The 14408-nt window shown below is 35.4% G+C and overlaps 2 protein-coding genes across 2 annotated transcripts in view; one reads left to right on the top strand and one right to left on the bottom strand.

Moving 5' to 3' along the window:
- LOC137405264 (polycystin-1-like protein 2) overlaps positions 1-8983 on the bottom strand; it is a 43653-nt gene extending 34670 nt beyond the window's left edge. The window contains exons 1-5 of the mRNA XM_068091491.1: positions 8941-8983; positions 8571-8792; positions 7199-7372; positions 4857-4967; positions 1094-1272 (exon numbers count right to left, since the gene is read on the bottom strand). Of these exons, the coding sequence (XP_067947592.1) occupies positions 1094-1272; positions 4857-4967; positions 7199-7372; positions 8571-8792; positions 8941-8983 (729 nt within the window). The remainder of the gene's footprint in view (positions 1-1093; positions 1273-4856; positions 4968-7198; positions 7373-8570; positions 8793-8940) is intronic.
- A 171-nt stretch (positions 8984-9154) lies between these two features.
- LOC137405263 (homeobox-like protein HDP1) lies at positions 9155-10482 on the top strand. The gene is made up of 2 exons (XM_068091490.1): positions 9155-9158; positions 9245-10482. Exons 1-2 carry the CDS (start codon positions 9155-9157, stop codon positions 10480-10482), a joined length of 1242 nt encoding a protein of 413 aa, XP_067947591.1.
- Positions 10483-14408: the final 3926 nt, after the last annotated feature.

Below are 14408 nucleotides of genomic sequence, written 5' to 3'. Positions count from 1 at the left end.
ATATTAAACTAAATATAAATAAATATAAATATTGCGCGAGAAGCAATAAAACTTTTATTTTAATGGTGAAAATAAATTAATAATGTGAAAGTAAGCAGCGAGTAATATTACTTATTTTCTATTAAATTATTATTTTATATTTCACTTATTCATTATATAATGTATAATCTTTAGCGTCAGTGTATATATTCAACAGATACACAAATAATTGATTTGTTGTAAATTTCTACACAATCTTTGCAAGCTGGCACATTGAGGGCAAATTCTCATATAATTTTAATTAAATTTAAAATTTATTTTGTGATTTCCATTTTTCACTTAGCGGATTTAGAAAAAGGTAGAGAAAGAAGACTGTGACATCATAACTATTAGCTGTGATGACGAAAACAATAATTACGGCAAACATCTGCATCATTTTGTCTTCCCATGTTTTTTTGTTATTTGTCCAAGTTTGCTTCGTACAAATTTTTTTATAGAGTTTTGGAAGAAATAAAAACAAGAATCAAGCATAATTTGAAATTGTATGAGAGTAACAAACTTAATCAGATTAAGGAATAATAGAAAAAGGAAAATAATTAATGAAGCTCAATGCCTATGCGCTTGCCTGCGCATTTTTATTCCCTAGCATTTGCGTACGGCTCTGCTCACCGGTGCTCTTTACATCTCACATCCATTTAAAAACACTTTTTTCAGATTCATAGAGTTTATTTTGTTAGATTTTTAAACCAAACTATGGCAGCAAATTGTAAAGAGTTGATTCGCAGTTATTTACGGAAAAAGTGTATGAATACAAGGCGGAGTCTAGCGAGAGCGAGCTTATAGTAACGCACAATTGCGATGCAATTGCGATTGGCTCCATGCAAACTCTCGAGCCAGATTGCATCCCGATCTGGCTCGAGAGCTTTCGGGTTGATGAATCTTGGTGATGAGACAGAGAGAACACTCAGAGATATGGATCTTAAAACGATTACAGACTGAGGAGAATGATAGCCAACACTACAACTAACAGTCAGAGAGCAGACAACTACAGACAACTAACTAGTCAAGTTGATACCTTTACGATACATTAAAGACATAAAGCGTATTAGCTGACCGGCTCATCTATTTTAAGGTTTCCCAACATGGCTTCCTTTACAGTCATCTTATTACGCAGCACTTCATGCCAACAGTCTAGTTCCGCAGTCTTACAGTGTTGATAGAGTCTTTCGGCATACTCCTCGGGTGTTTCATCTCCATCTTCAGGGATTAGGCCAACGTAATCATTCTTGTCACCTATAGTGCAAATGGGTACATGTCGCTGTGACACCAAGCAAGGGTAAACAACTTTAACTTAGCTATGCTAAACCAATTGAACATCTGACCAGCCTTGCAAGTATGATAAGCATAAACAACATCTAAAATATTAAGGTATATGAATTATTAGTTGTACACAATGTAATACGATATGAATATTTATACATACATGTATATGTATTTACACATATGGATATGTTTATACATATAAAACCTGGATAAGTGACTTTAACCTATTCCAACACTCTAGTTATTTATAACACTCTATACTTATATATGTATATATAACATTATATATATAACATTATATATATATACAGAGTAAAACATCAATCTGGAAGAAAGATAAATAACATTAAACTATTCCAACACTCTAGTTACATATATATCTATATATAAATATATACCTATACATGTATATATATATACACCTGTATATATACCTATATATATACCTATATATATACCTATATATATACCTATATATACACCTATATACCGTAAGTCCTCATGCTCAAGCCGCGTAGCTTGTGCTCAAAAAACAGATGACTCATGAAAGAAAAAATAATCCTCCAACAAGCCACGTATGCCCACAGACCGCGGCTAATGACCGAGGTTTTGTCGTCCTTGACCCCCTTCGAGAGCGCGAATGTTAAGACGGGTTTCGCTAAACTTCCTTCCTCTTTAATAAAAAACCAGGCTATATCAATACACGTGAAAATAATTTTCTTTTACTTCCAAGTTTGAATTAAAATTCCTAAACCCTTGCATCAATATACTTACATGCTATGTCTCAGCTAGATTTTTATTGCACTGTTAGAGGGCTTCACGTTTATGGAAAGATGTTGGTCAAGAATTAAAAGGTGTTAATTACCTATAATAGCAATATATATAATATATATATATATATACATGTATATATATATATATATAACGGAGCCAGCTCAATGCAAAGAACCAAGTCATGACAATAAATACCTACGCACTCCCAGTAATAAGATATCCAGCAGGCATAATAAAGTGGACTGAGGAAGCTATCAAGAAAACAGATATAGCAACTCGTCATTTGCTGACCATGCATAGAGCACTCCACCCAACATCTGATACTACTAGATTGTATCTCGATAGGAAAGATAGCGGTAGCGGACTCAAAAGTGTACAGCAGACAGTAAAAGAGGAGGAGCAAAGCATTGAAGCATATGCAGCCTCTATGGCCACTTCAGATAAGTTGCTAGCTTAATTTCAATCAGCTGCTATTACAACGGACCTACGCACTGATGATGAGGAAATTGACTGGCACACGAAACCTCTTCATGGTGCTTACCACCGACAAATATCTAAGGTTGGCGATCTTCACCAGACATATATGTGGCTCAACAAAGGAAACCTAACGACCAATACAGAGTCGCTAATCATGGCAGCCCAGGAGCAAGTGCTCCCAACAAGGCAACTCCAAACAAAAATCTATCACACTAGAGACGATCCTAGATGCAGACTGTGCAAAGATGCACCTGAGACCATCCAACACATCATCAGTGGATGCAAGCAGCTAGCAGGAAAAGCATACACTGAGCGGCATAATCATGTCGCAGGTGTTGTGTATAGAAGTCTATGTGATGAGTATGGCCTTAATAAACCATAACACTGGTGGGAAGCTCCTGGTAAGGTCAATGAAAATGACCGCGTTAAGATCCTCTTGGACTTCTACATGCAGCTGACTGCATGTAGAAGTCCAAGAGGACTGACAAGCATGTCCTAGCAAACCAACCAGATATAGTGGTGGTGGACAAGGAGAACAAGAGGGCTACTATAATAGATATAGCAGTACCCAATGACTACAATATAGCCAGCAAAGAAAAAGAAAAGGTAGAGAAATATCTCCCTCTTGGAGAAGAGATTGAAAAATGCTGGAATGTAAGAACAACTGTAATCCCAGTAGTCATTGGGGCACTGGGCGCAAAAAACACTGGCGCATAAAATGTGGCTTGCCCAAATACCAACAGCAACCAACTCAGGTGAGTTGCAGAAAAGTGCGCTATTGGGAACAGCTAAGATCTTGAGGCGAGTGCTCAAACTCCCAGGTCTCTGGTAGGAGACCCGAGTTAGAGCAGAAATTACGACCTATACGGGGTGTCCGGGGTGAGGAAACAACTTTTATATATATTCATATATATATATATAGGTATATATACAAAGCAGCCAAGAGAGATAAATCTCATTGCCAAGGAGAGTTGACTTCCTGCCATGAAACGACTAATTCGTCTCTATATATATATACAGTGAAACTCGGTTAACTCGACCTTCAGGGGACCGAGAAAAAGTATTCGAGTTATCAGAGCGTTCAAGTTATGAGAACACTGTCACAAGTGCATGTATTAGTGTATTTATCAGTGTATATATACAAACTTTATATAAATCAAAACTATTGATTGTTTGTTGCAAGTTAAGGGACTTCTCATGTAATGTTTTAACAATTTTTATCAGAAAGTATAAATATTTTCCTTTTATTATTTGAGATTCGTTTGTTTGTTTTCGGTGATGTGACTGCCAGGACATTTTCAGATTAAAATAGGCAAAACCTGATCGCGGTTGAAACTCTCAGAAAAAGAAACATATTTTTCTTTTGAGCGTTTGAACAAAAACCAGTTTTGTCGAATTTTCTTAAAGTTTATCTGAAGGTTACTTTGCTTCTCCTTACTTGCGGAGGGCTATCCCCAAGAGGATGTTTGTTAAAATTTGATTTTTTGCAAACCTTTAGAAAAGCCGTTATTGGAAATATTTTGGCGATAGTGGTAATAATGACGCCTAAGAACTACTAAAAGTTGTTGTTTATCTCTATGGTTTGGAACAAAGTGATAATCTAAAGCGATAACAACCGTATCGGTAGCCGTTGGGCAAAAAACTGTTCGAGTTAACGAAGTTAAGGTCGAGTTATTTAAAGCAATTTATCATTGCGTGGGAACGGACCAAACAAATCCGTTCGAGTTAACCATGTGTTCGAGCTATCCGAGGGCGAGTTAGCCGAGTTTCACTGTAATTATATACATATAAACGCGTACAATACAACTTAAGAACTACAATTTAACTACATGTATGTTATGAGTTCGAAATAGAAAATAAGGTAGTTTTCTGTTTTATTATGTTGTTGTTGAATCTAATTACATCTACATAAATTTGAAACATCTCAGATTTACATGTGTAAATTTGCGTTTAGAAATCTTTCTTGTTAGCACGAACATACCTGAATAATCTTACAAGCCATTGGATGTAGTTAACATTTACCATCTGACCATGTCAGTAAAAAAATTCATAATTTGTAAAGGCTTAAAAGCTAAAGGAGAAATACCATTTATTGAAACTTTGTAAAAGAAAGTGTTGTACAACCTTTTCGGAAACAACATTTCCGACATTCCAGATATTAGCCTTATTGGTATTTAACTAACTGACAAAATTATATGAAATTGAGTTGCAACTATTGTTTGATGCTAAATGGGTAAACAGAAAAAATAGCAATACAACAGGGTTATTAATTTTTAAATGTCACAAATCAAAGACAAACTCACATTCAGTGCAATTGCTTTTAGCTTTATTCATCGTGATGCAGACAGCCATAATTTGATTATTGGCAATCTCTGGGTTGCTCATCAGGTCACTTCCGGCACTGCTCATCATCACTGCAACACATGAATTACAATGAGAAGAGAGTAGTGAGATAATACTGTGAATATATACGGTGATGTACGGATAATATATAATTTACAGTACAGAAGAGAGTAGTGATATAATACTGTGAATATATACGGTGATGTACTGATAAGATATAATCTACAGTACAGAAGAGAGAAGTGATATAATACTGTGAATATATACAGTGATGTACAGATAAGATATAATCTACAGTACAGAAGAGAGTAGTGATATAATACTGTGAATATATACGGTGATGTACTGATAAGATATAATCTACAGTACAGAAGAGAGAAGTGATATAATACTGTGAATATATACCGTGATGTATGGATAAGATATAATCTACAGTACAGAAGAGAGAAGTGATATAATATTTCAAATATATACAGTGGTGTACAGATAAGATATAATCTACAGTACAGAAGAGAGTAGTGATATAATACTGTGAATATATACAGTGATGTACAGATAAGGTATAATCTACAGTATAGAAGAGAGAAGTGATATAATACTGTGAATATATACCGTGATGTATGGATAAGATATAATCTACATTACAGAAGAGAGAAGTGATATAATACTTCAAATATATACGGTGATGTACTGATAAGATATAATCTACAGTACAGAAGAGAGTAGTGATATAATACTGTGAATATATACGGTGATGTACAGATAAGATATAATCTACAGTAGAGAAGAGAGTAGTGATATAATACTGTGAATATATACGGTGATGTACGGATAAGATATAATCTACAGTATAGAAGAGAGTAGTGATATAATACTGTGAATATATACGGTGATGTACGGAGGAGATATAATCTACAGTACAGAAGAGAGTAGTGATATAATACTGTGAATATATACGGTGATGTACAGATAAGATATAATCTACAGTACAGAAGAGAGTAGTGATATAATACTGTGAATATATACGGTGATGTAATGATAAGATGGAATCTACAGTAAAGAAGAGAGTAGTGATATAATACTGTGAATATATATGGTGATGTAATGATAAGATATAATCTACAGTACAGAAGAGAGAAGTGATATAATACTGTGAATATATACCGTGATGTATGGATAAGATATAATCTACATTACAGAAGAGAGAAGTGATATAATACTTCAAATATATACGGTGATGTACAGATAAGATATAATCTACAGTAGAGAAGAGAGTAGTGATATAATACTGTGAATATATACGGTGATGTACGGATAAGATATAATCTACAGTATAGAAGAGAGTAGTGATATAATACTGTGAATATATACGGTGATGTACGGAGGAGATATAATCTACAGTACAGAAGAGAGTAGTGATATAATACTGTGAATATATACGGTGATGTACTGATAAGATATAATCTACAGTACAGAAGAGAGTAGTGATATAATACTGTGAATATATACGGTGATGTAATGATAAGATGGAATCTACAGTAAAGAAGAGAGTAGTGATATAATACTGTGAATATATATGGTGATGTAATGATAAGATATAATCTACAGTACAGAAAAGAGAAGTGATATAATACTGTGAATATATACCGTGATGTATGGATAAGATATAATCTACAGTACAGAAGACAGTAGTGATATAATACTTCAAATATATACGGTGATGAACGGATAAGTTATAATCTACAGTACAGAAGAGAGTAGTGAGATAATACTGCGAATATATACGGTGATGTACAGATAAGATATAATCTACAGTACAGAAGAGAGAAGTGATATAATACTGTGAATATATACGGTGATGTACAGATAAGATATAATCTACAGTAGAGAAGAGAGTAGTGATATAATACTGTGAATATATACGGTGATGTACGGATAAGATATAATCTACAGTATAGAAGAGAGTAGTGATATAATACTGTGAATATATACGGTGATGTACTGATAAGATATAATCTACAGTAGAGAAGAGAGTAGTGATATAATACTGTGAATATATACGGTGATGTACGGATAAGATATAATCTACAGTATAGCAGAAAGAAGTGACATAATACTGTGAATATATACGGTGATGTACAGATAAGATATAATCTACAGTACAGAAGAGAGTAGTGATATAATACTGTGAATATATACCGTGATGTACGGATAAGATATAGCCTGATATAATATTGTGAACTTAATCAGTGAGGTACTGAGAATGCAAGATTTTAAAAAATATGGAACAGTAGGTACATACATGCAGCCTGTTCAGCAATCACTTCCGGTGATGCTGGCGTTACGTAAACAGAGGTATAAACATCTGTCCACGATCCAATTGAATCAAAGCATCTAATTCTGAGGAGACGAATGTAGTCGTTGTTTGCATCTCCTTCAGATAAGACACCACCATTGATGGAGTATGGATTATCGCCTGCAAGACAGCATGTTGGTCTGACAGTGTTGAAAAACATTGCCAAGCAGCTGATCTTGGCATTACCAGTAATATTGTAGCGGTACACAAATTTTACATGTCTTGGATTTTACTTTTAAAGCATCTGGTTTAGACCAGGCAAATTAAACTGCCTTCTCCGCTGTTAAATCTTTTGAAAAAATTATTAAAATTAACAAGCTGTAATAGGCATATTGTTACTTTTCAGCATTAACAAATATATCTATATATATATTATTTTTATATTAGAATTATACCGTATTTTAAAGTATGTGTGTAAGTGTGGCTCTCCGGCTATAGCTATTAAAATCTTGGAATAAGGAATCTGTACCAAAGAAGAATTGATCTCAGCCCAACCATCCACCAGTCCGATATCGTACCCATTAGGCCAACAAGATTGGGTTGCAAGCTAGCCGATATAAGTCATTATATTAGAGCAAATACCCAACAGCTTTGCATTCTAAGCGGCGTGACTGCGCAAGTAAGTGACATTAGTTAGCTCACTAAAATTTTCCATTGGCAATCTGCCAGGCAACTCTCATTACACAAAACACTTCTCTCATGATATGTAGTTGGAAAGTTAGAATGGCAAATGTTGTTATATGTTAAATACGAATCAAGTTTCCGATTAAACACTTTTTTATTACCTGAGCAACGCCGAGTAGCACAGCTAGTCTCAATATATAATAGCCAATGGCAGGAAAGAACTGACCTTTTTAAAATGGTCTCAAACAAGTTAGACAAACTTTAAAGCAGAACCACTATGACACTAATGTCAAATATAAATTGATCAAACAGTAAAACGGAACAAACATGAGTTGTCATCGGTCATTACAGAACAAACGTAAGCTGTTATTGGTCATTACAGAACAAACGTAAGCTGTTATTGGTCATTACAGAACAAATGTAAGCTGTTATTGGTCATTACAGAACATGTTCATTGAAGGCACTTGTCTTGAGTTTCTAATCAGATATGTATTTTGCAAGGGCTGGTTATCAGCAAACTAATGAAGTCTTGAAATTAAGTATTTTGGCACCCTGACGAAAGGCACGGAGCATAGGTGTGTCAATTTTGGACAAAATCAGCCAAACAATGTAGAAACTATGATACAGTTTATTACCACTGAGTGGCACACACTCAATAGTAATAAACTATGCTATTGTAAATACTAGGATGTACCTCGGTGAAAATACTTCCAAAGAGGTTCTGCTGATGGGTCATCAAGGCAGCAATCGGAAGCAGCGTATGTCACCTCATACGAGAGTGGCATGTGCTCGTCTTCAAATGGAACATCGCAGTGAACGTTAAATTTAGTCACAATGGCCGATCCATTTTCTGGAGTTGGCTTACATTCGCCAGCAGAAGGAGGAGTATTGACATTGAATCTTCTATATGTTTCGCCTGAAACAAAATAACATTGTCTAGAGAATCTAGGAAACACCGTAAAACCTTTTAATAAATTGCGATTATATGGAAAGGGCTGAACAATAGAGTGCTATGGCAGTAAAATGGAGGCATTACGGTAAATTGCTGCAACTCAGATTAGTACAGGGCCATTTTAGCGCATACGCTTCAACTGTGAGAGTTAGCATTTATAGAATAGTAAACTAACAATTTACAGAGGTTTTTAATAGATGGAAATGATTTATATTGAAGCAATAAAGAGCGTTATGCAGACAGACAGCTTGGCAGAAAATGTTAAAAAACCCATAACATTTAGAGTAAGATAGAGAGAAGGACAAACCCAGCAACTGAGTGCTGAGATGAGTTAGGTTATGTTAATGCTGTTAATGAGTTAGGTTATGTTAATGCTGTTAATGAGTTAGGTTATGTTAATGTTGTTAATGAGTTAGGTTATGTTAATGCTGTTAATGAGTTAGGTTATGTTAATGCTGTTAATGAGTTAGGTTATGTTAATGCTGTTAATGAGTTAGGTTATGTTAATGCTGTTAATGAGTTAGGTTATGTTAATGCTGTTAATGAGTTAGGTTATTTTAATGCTGTTAATGAGTTAGGTTATGTTAATGCTGTTAATGAGTTAGGTTATGTTAATGCTGTTAATGAGTTAGGTTATGTTAATGCTGTAAATGAGTTAGGTTATGTTAATGCTGTTAATGAGTTAGGTTATGTTAATGCTGTAAATGAGTTAGGTTATGTTAATGCTGTTAATGAGTTAGGTTATGTTAATGCTGTTAATGAGTTAGGTTATGTTAATGATGTTAATGAGTTAGGTTATGTTAATGCTGTAAATGAGTTAGGTTATGTTAATGCTGTTAATGAGTTAGGTTATGTTAATGCTGTAAATGAGTTAGGTTATGTTAATGCTGTTAATGAGTTAGGTTATGTTAATGCTGTAAATGAGTTAGGTTATGTTAATGCTGTTAATGAGTTAGGTTATGTTAATGCTGTTAATGAGTTAGGTTATGTTAATGCTGTTAATGAGTTAGGTTATGTTAATGCTGTAAATGAGTTAGGTTATGTTAATGCTGTTAATGAGTTAGGTTATGTTAATGCTGTAAATGAGTTAGGTTATGTTAATGCTGTTAATGAGTTAGGTTATGTTAATGCTGTTAATGAGTTAGGTTATGTTAATGCTGTTAATGAGTTAGGTTATGTTAATGCTGTAAATGAGTTAGGTTATGTTAATGTTGTTAATGAGTTAGGTTATGTTAATGCTGTTAATGAGTTAGGTTATGTTAATGCTGTTAATGAGTTAGGTTATGTTAATGCTGTTAATGAGTTAGGTTATGTTAATGCTGTTAATGAGTTAGGTTATTTTAATGCTGTTAATGAGTTAGGTTATGTTAATGCTGTTAATGAGTTAGGTTATGTTAATGCTGTTAATGAGTTAGGTTATGTTAATGCTGTAAATGAGTTAGGTTATGTTAATGCTGTTAATGAGTTAGGTTATGTTAATGCTGTAAATGAGTTAGGTTATGTTAATGCTGTTAATGAGTTAGGTTATGTTAATGCTGTTAATGAGTTAGGTTATGTTAATGCTGTTAATCCGCAACTTTGTGTCACCTACAAGATGGAAATGGCAAAAATCTGCAAGCCAACTAGTTTTGTTCCTCATAAATTATTCGCATGAGTTGCCAAAAAATGATGCATGAGCATGAATAAATAAGGAGGGAAAAGAAGAACAGGGAGAGATAGAAAGACAGCAAGGAAAAAAGAGGATAGAGAGGGGAAAAGAGGATAGAGAGGGAAAAAGAGAATAGAGAGGAGAAATGGAAGATAGGAAAGGGGAAAAAAAGGACAGGGAGAGAAAGAAAGACAGTGAGGGGAAAAGAGGATAGAGAAGTGAAAAGAGGATAGATAGGGGGAAAAGGAAGATAGGAAAAGGGAAAAAGAGGACAGGGAGAGAAAGAAAGAGAGTGAGGGAAAAAGAGGATAGAGAGGGGAAAAGAGGATAGAGGGGAAAAAGAAGATAGGAAAGGGGAAAAAGAGGACAAGGAGAGAAAGAAAGAGAGTGAGGGAAAAAGAGGATAGAGAGGGGAAAAAGAATAGAGAGGGGAAATGGAAGATAGTAAAGGGGAAAAAGAGGACAGGGAGATCAAGAAAGAGTGAGGAAAAAAGAGGATTAGAGGGGGAAAAGATGATAGAGAGGGGAGAAGGAAGATAGGAAAGGGGAAAAAGAGGACAGGGAGAAAAAGAAAGACAGTGAGGGAAAAAGAGGATAGAGAAGTGAAAAGAGGATAGATAGGGGAAAAGGAAGATAGGAAAAGGGAAAAAGAGGACAGGGAGATCAAGAAAGACAGTGAGGAAAAAAGAGGATTAGAGGGGGAAAAGAGGATAGAGAGGGGAAAAGGAAGATAGGAAAGGGGAAAAAGAGGACAGGGAGAAAAAGAAAGACAGTGAGGGAAAAAGAAGATATAAAGGAAAAGAGGAAGACGGAGTAAGGAGCTGTTTTATGCCAACACAAGTATGCTGGGAGCCATAATTACTGTTACTAACCAAAGGTGGTTGAGCGAGGTCTGTTCACTTTCACATACAGAAAGAATGTAGAAGTAGCATCTGCAGCTGTAAACAGGTTCTTCTCTATGGTTATAGCTTGCCTGTTTAATCCAGTAGAAGCAGCCATGCAGAAATCTGAAAGTAAGTGAGCAAACGTTAAAACTGAACGATTGAACACTACAAACAGAAGGCATGGCGTGAGCAGTACTTGCATCCACTTACCTATGTACATATGTGCCTACATACCTATGTACCTATGTATATATGCGCCTACACACCTATGTACATATGCGCCTACATATCTATGTACATATGCGCCTACATACCTATGTATCTATGCGCCTACACACCCATGTACTTATGTACATATGTGCCTACTTACCCATGTACTTATGTACATATGCGCCTACATACCCATGTACCTATGTACATATGCGCCTACATACCTATGTACCTATGTACATATGCGCTTACACACCTATGTACCTACTTTCTTATGCACTTATGAATGTACTTATGTACCTAAGCCCCTACATACTTATGTACCTACTCACCTATGTACCTACTCACCTATGAACCGGCCGATTTCCGCTCGCTTTGACTCAATTTCTTCTAGGGTAAGGTCACTGTAGTCAGCACAGTTGCGCCATTTCTCTTTATCAAACGTTTTTTCAGGGTGAGCAAACTGGTAAGCAAAGTAAGGATTCACATCCTCTCCAACATCGTCATACTGGACGAGATTCCATCTGCAGGTAAAAATGAACCACTGACATACAGTCAAACATGGATAACTCGAACTTCACGGGACCGAGCGAAAGTGTTCGAATTATCAGAGCGTTCAAGTTATCAGAGCACTGTCACAAGTCCATGTATTTACTTATTTATTAGTAGATACATGTACATATACAAACTATAACATAAACCAAAAGCACAAATGGCTTGTTTCAAATTAAATGCTTCTAATGTAAACGTTTTTATCAAAAAGTATAGAGATTTTTCTATCACTTGAGATTGGTTTGTTGTTTGAGGTGATGTTATTGCCAGGACGTTTTTTAGATTGACATCGGAAAAACTTGATCGTTGTTGAAATGCTCAAAAGAAAAGACATCTTTTTCTTGTGAGCGTTTCAACCCATGATCAATTTAGCCGATTTTTCTTGAAGCTTATGCAACGATTACCTCACTTTACCTTACTTCCGAAGGGCGATCGCTAAGCGGATGTTTGGTATAAATCAAATTTCATCAAACCTTTAGAAAAGTCGTTGACAAAAATATTTTGCCGACGGTGGTAATAACGATGCCTATGAATTACGAAAAGTTCAGGTTTACCTCTACGGCTTGGAATAAAGTGATTTTCTAAAGCGATAACAACCGTTTCGGTAGCCGTTGGGAAAAAAACAGTTCGAGTTAACAGTGTTGAGTTCGAGTTATCTATAGCAATTTATCATTACGTGGGAAGGGACCAAAGAAACCGTTCGAATTAACCATCTGTTCGAGCTATCCGTAGGCGAGTTATCCATGTTTGACTGTATATGAAAGTCATTTGCTTGCAGTACATAAAATTTTGTTTTCATTGTTTTAGAGACTGTCAAGTATCCACTTCCTATCGAGGGACTTCTGTACCTGACTACATTTTGTTTGACTCATTACAGAGCATGGCAGACCTAGAACGAGGGTTAATTCTATGATTTTTAGAAACCACGCTAAACCTGTGTGAATGATGGTTTTCAAATGCTTTATGCAGCTGTCATGAAGACATTATGACTGCAGAAACTAATGTAGTGTCTACATATATAATATAGACAAGCCGTTCCTTTGGAACTTTTTCATTTCAAATCAGATAGCCCACAAAACGCGTGTAGATTTTTAAGACAAATTGCTACCCCGCTTTCACTGCTTTCATTGAAGGCAATTGTTCTTTTTGCATGTAAAAAAGCATTCTTGAATTTTTCATCAGGAGGATGTGCGTGCGTTTAAGGGAATGGTTCTCAGGAACCAGACAGAGTTTTAAAATCAAATATCTTTAACAAACTGGCAGTATATGTGTGTGAAGCTTGGATGTAATCAGCCAAAAATCATGAAAACGCATAACATTTATTCGGACTAACAAATGACAAAGTGAGATTCATTAGTAATCTATTGTCAATATAGGTAGACTTACTCATAGCTGTAAATGGTACCAACTCGGCCATTTGTCACACGGGCTTCTACTGTGTATTTAGCTGCATAGTTCAGCTTGTCTCCGCAGTTTGACAAACATTGCCTATAAATAATTGAAGATTTATAATTTACTTACGATTAAAGAAGACTTATAGCTAAAAAAGACTTACAGATGAAGAAGACGTACAATTGAAGGTAAGTGCTAGTAGACTTACGCCTCGGATGTAATGTCTATCTCAGGTGGATCTCCTTCTGTTATATCTACATATGTGTGCACTTCTTTCATTCGAGTGTCCTTTTTAACAATGACCTTGAACTCTACTTTCTCATTTTCATACGCATAGAAGAAGTCATAAGTGAAGCGACAGCCTCCTTCATCTTGAGTACCCCAAGGCGGGATGGGAAAGCGCCCTGAAATATGAATTCACATGCAAGAAACTTTCATGAGTACTAAAACTCTGGTGAAAAAACCTTATTCCTTCAGCGCCTTCAACAATCCAGACATCTGTGCGGGTGTTGAGCATGCACTAGAGTATAAACAGTTAAACAAGAGCTAATAATTGTTTGACTTAAAAATTACCTTACAAAAAAATTGTGAAAGAATTTATCAGAAAGCTCGGCATTTTTCTATCAATCGCAATTTTTTTATGTTTGACGCCTCAGAAGGAAAAATGCATGCGAAATGACATCACTAGTTGTTATCATTGTGCTAGTTTATATCGACTATTGCGTTCAAGTTGCAGCATTACATGTCTCAATTCTGTTTGCCTTTTCGTAAGCATTTTCTGAGCATTTTAACTGTGACCAAGTTTTGCCACTTTGAATCTTGAAATTCCGTCAGTCAGTCAAACCACCCCAAACAGCAAAGAAAAGTTGCAAATGATATAAAAATACCGATACT

The sequence above is a fragment of the Watersipora subatra genome, chromosome 9 (assembly GCF_963576615.1).
Source record: "Watersipora subatra chromosome 9, tzWatSuba1.1, whole genome shotgun sequence".
Classification (NCBI taxonomy): Eukaryota; Metazoa; Bryozoa; class Gymnolaemata; order Cheilostomatida; family Watersiporidae; genus Watersipora; species Watersipora subatra.
The sequence above is the reverse complement of the archived record's forward strand: the minus strand, read 5'-3'. Positions and strand labels throughout refer to the sequence as shown.